We start from the raw sequence: 2942 nt of genomic DNA, 5'->3' as shown, positions 1-2942 counted from the left end.
TTTTTTTTACTGATGTAGTTAACTGGCAATATACTGCCAGTCAAATGGCATAACATAAATAAGCATGCTACACATAAGCTTTTAAATTTAATTAAACTAGGTTGCTTAAACATATTTCTAATTAACTTCAACCAAACTGAAACAGGCCTGGCTTAAAACAAGTATGATCCACCCACACAGCCTCCTGCACCTCTTACATAAATTGAATTAAAATTACATGTTATGTTTAACCAGTATAATTCTGCATGTCAACAAGCCCTTAAATCACTACTTTAATTTCAGAACATTGAACTATACTTGACATATAAAAGAAAGCAAGCACAAGATTTTAAAAAAAATGGCAACCAGTAATACTGGGGGAGATCAAAATTTTATCAAACTTGATGCATCTAAAAAAAGGCCTGATCTCCAAAGTGTGGCTCTTCAGCACTTTCTGAAAAATCAGGCTATTTAAAAGGTATCTTAGGTTGGGTACCCAAAAACTGACCCCAAACTACTGGTTGCTTTTGAAAAATGTTGACCACAGGCTAATGCAGAGGTGGGCAAAATGGCTGATCTGGCCAGTAGCCGGACTCCATTTCCCAGGAGCCCCTGCCCTCATGGCTTAGGCCAGTCTCTGCCGAGACCCCAGATGCATCTGTGCAGGGAAGCTCACGCTGGGGTTGCCATGGAAAGCAGCCTAAGCCATGCCAGCAGTGCATATGGCAGAGCAGCACAGGGAGCTGCTCCGGAGCTGCTGGGAACTTGGGTGGGGGCAGCTTGCTCTGGAACCAGGGCAGAGTCGTGACCTGTAGCCTGCATGTTCTGGGCAGGGGGCACAAGCAGGGGATCATGGCTCTGCCCTGACTTGGGACCAGGCTGTCACTGCTGCAAGGAGCCAGGGCAGAGCCACGATCCTGTTTGTGTACTCCTGCCCGGAGCGTGCCAGGGCACAGCCTTACAGATCATGGCTCTGCCCTGGCTCTGGAACAAGCTGCCCCCATCCCAAGTTCCTGGCAACTCCGGAGCAGCCCCCTACACTGCTCTGCCATGAGCACTGCCAGCGCAGCTGAGGCTGGTCTCCATGGCAACCCCAGCCTAAGCTTTCCTGCACAGGTGTGGCTGGGGGCTCCACGGGGACCAGCCCCAGCCCCCCATGCAAGGGCAGCTGGGAAATGGAATCCTTGGCCGACAGGATCCAGCCTACAGGCCAGACTTTTCCCATCCCTGGGCTAATGTGATGTCAGCTCAGCATAATTCTCTTCAAATCTAGTATCTTGCTTCAATAATGATCAAGAGCTTCAAAAGCAAAAAGGCTACTGTCCCCGATGTGATGTAATGCTGCACTTGGAGGCTGAGGGCAAACTACCTTCCTGCACTGAATCCAAAGATTTAGTTACCATGGGCGTTTATACACATGCTCCGGGGGGTAGGTGTGTGTGGGAGGGGTGCTTTAATTAGAGCAGCTTTGACAGCCACTTTAATTAAAGTGCCTGAAGCATCACGTGTATTAGTGTCCCCATGCTGAAAAACAGCTGGGGGTGGTAACTTTAATTAAAGCTCAAACAAGCTTTAATTAAAGTGTCCCCACTGCCATTTTTTGAGTGCAGGGACTCTAAACCACGTGACACTCAAGTCAGCTGCAGCATGGTAATTACCATGTACTGTAATTACAGTATGTCAGAGCAGCCTCAGTGTATATGTATAGGTGTCCCATATTCCCAGCATATACCTACTAACACAGGGGTGGGCAAAATGTGGCAAGCGGGCCGGATGCGGCCCACCAGGCCATTCTATCTGGCCTGCGGGGCCCCTAATAAATTTAGAAAATTAATATACATCTGCCCCTGGCTGCCTGTCATGCGGCCCTCGATGGCCTGCCAAAACTCAGTAAGCGGTCCTCCACCCAAAATAACTGCCTGCCCCTGTACTAACAGGTAATGTTAATACAAGCAGTTGAGGAAACACTGGCGGTAAGCTGCATACTCACCAGTGCTGGGTAGGAGGGATACCCACTGCATTTGGCCCACACTACTTTTAGTGGCTCAAGCACAGATGTTGCAGCATCAGTTGAAATCCACATACTGCTATGTCCAACTTCTAAGAAAAAATCATAGTTAAAGTTAAAGTTGTAGGGAACCATCAAAACAAACTTGGGTTATTTCTGTGGTGTTCATTTTGTTAGCCTAAAGGTGATAGAATCTTTATGATCGTTTAAATACACATAGCCCTTTCATCCACGGATTTAAAACCAAAAAACACATAAGGTAAACACATGCACACTACCTCTGCAGTAGGCTAGTATTTAAGAAATGGATTAACCCAAGCAAAACAAGAAAGGCCAAAATAAGAAAAGGTATCTAGTGATTAAAGGTGCCTCACTATCTTAAACTGCTTCATTTTCAGATGTATGCTCAATAGAGCTGTGCGAAGCTTCGGGTGCTGATTCCATTCAGAGGAGATTTGGCCAGATTTTGTGGCCAAATCTCAGAATCCGAATCAAATCAGGAGACCAATAAAATGGTCCAAATCGATTCGAAGCTCTCCAAATTGATTCGGAGAGCTTCAGAGATTTGGGCAGTTCCCATTTGCCACCACAGGGAGCTGGACCCAGACTCCATGCCGGTAAGTAGAGGGCAGGGTAGGATGAGGAAGGGGATCATGGAGGACCCCCCGCCAGGCCCCATCCCCTGCCTCCTCCCCCAGCCCCCCAACCCCTGCCTGCTCTCCCAGCTATGTCAATGGCTGCCCTGCCCCAGATCCTTGCTCTTAAAAAAGAAAAAGAAGCCCCACGCTCACCAGCTGCTGCAGTGGCCATTGGGACTTCTGGGGGCTCGTGGCAGAGCCCCTCCCCCCCCATGCAGCGTGGGGCAATGGAGATCGCCTCCCGCCTGGCAGGAGCTGGTGAGTGCAGGGCTTTTTTTTTTTCTTTCTTTTTTTTTTTTTTTTAAGAGCCAAGACTC

General features: G+C 48.2%; 1 protein-coding gene across 2 annotated transcripts in view; it reads right to left on the bottom strand.

Moving 5' to 3' along the window:
• BRD1 (bromodomain containing 1) overlaps positions 1-2942 on the bottom strand; it is a 93692-nt gene that overhangs the window by 14673 nt on the left and 76077 nt on the right. For both annotated transcript variants that reach the window (XM_019509352.1, XM_019509353.1), the window contains exon 10: positions 1970-2079. In XM_019509352.1, coding sequence (XP_019364897.1) covers positions 1970-2079 — 110 coding nt within the window. The remainder of the gene's footprint in view (positions 1-1969; positions 2080-2942) is intronic.

Source organism: Gavialis gangeticus, unplaced genomic scaffold (assembly GCF_001723915.1).
Source record: "Gavialis gangeticus isolate Ggan-Ray unplaced genomic scaffold, GavGan_comp1, whole genome shotgun sequence".
NCBI lineage: Eukaryota > Metazoa > Chordata > Crocodylia > Gavialidae > Gavialis > Gavialis gangeticus.
The sequence above is the reverse complement of the archived record's forward strand: the minus strand, read 5'-3'. Positions and strand labels throughout refer to the sequence as shown.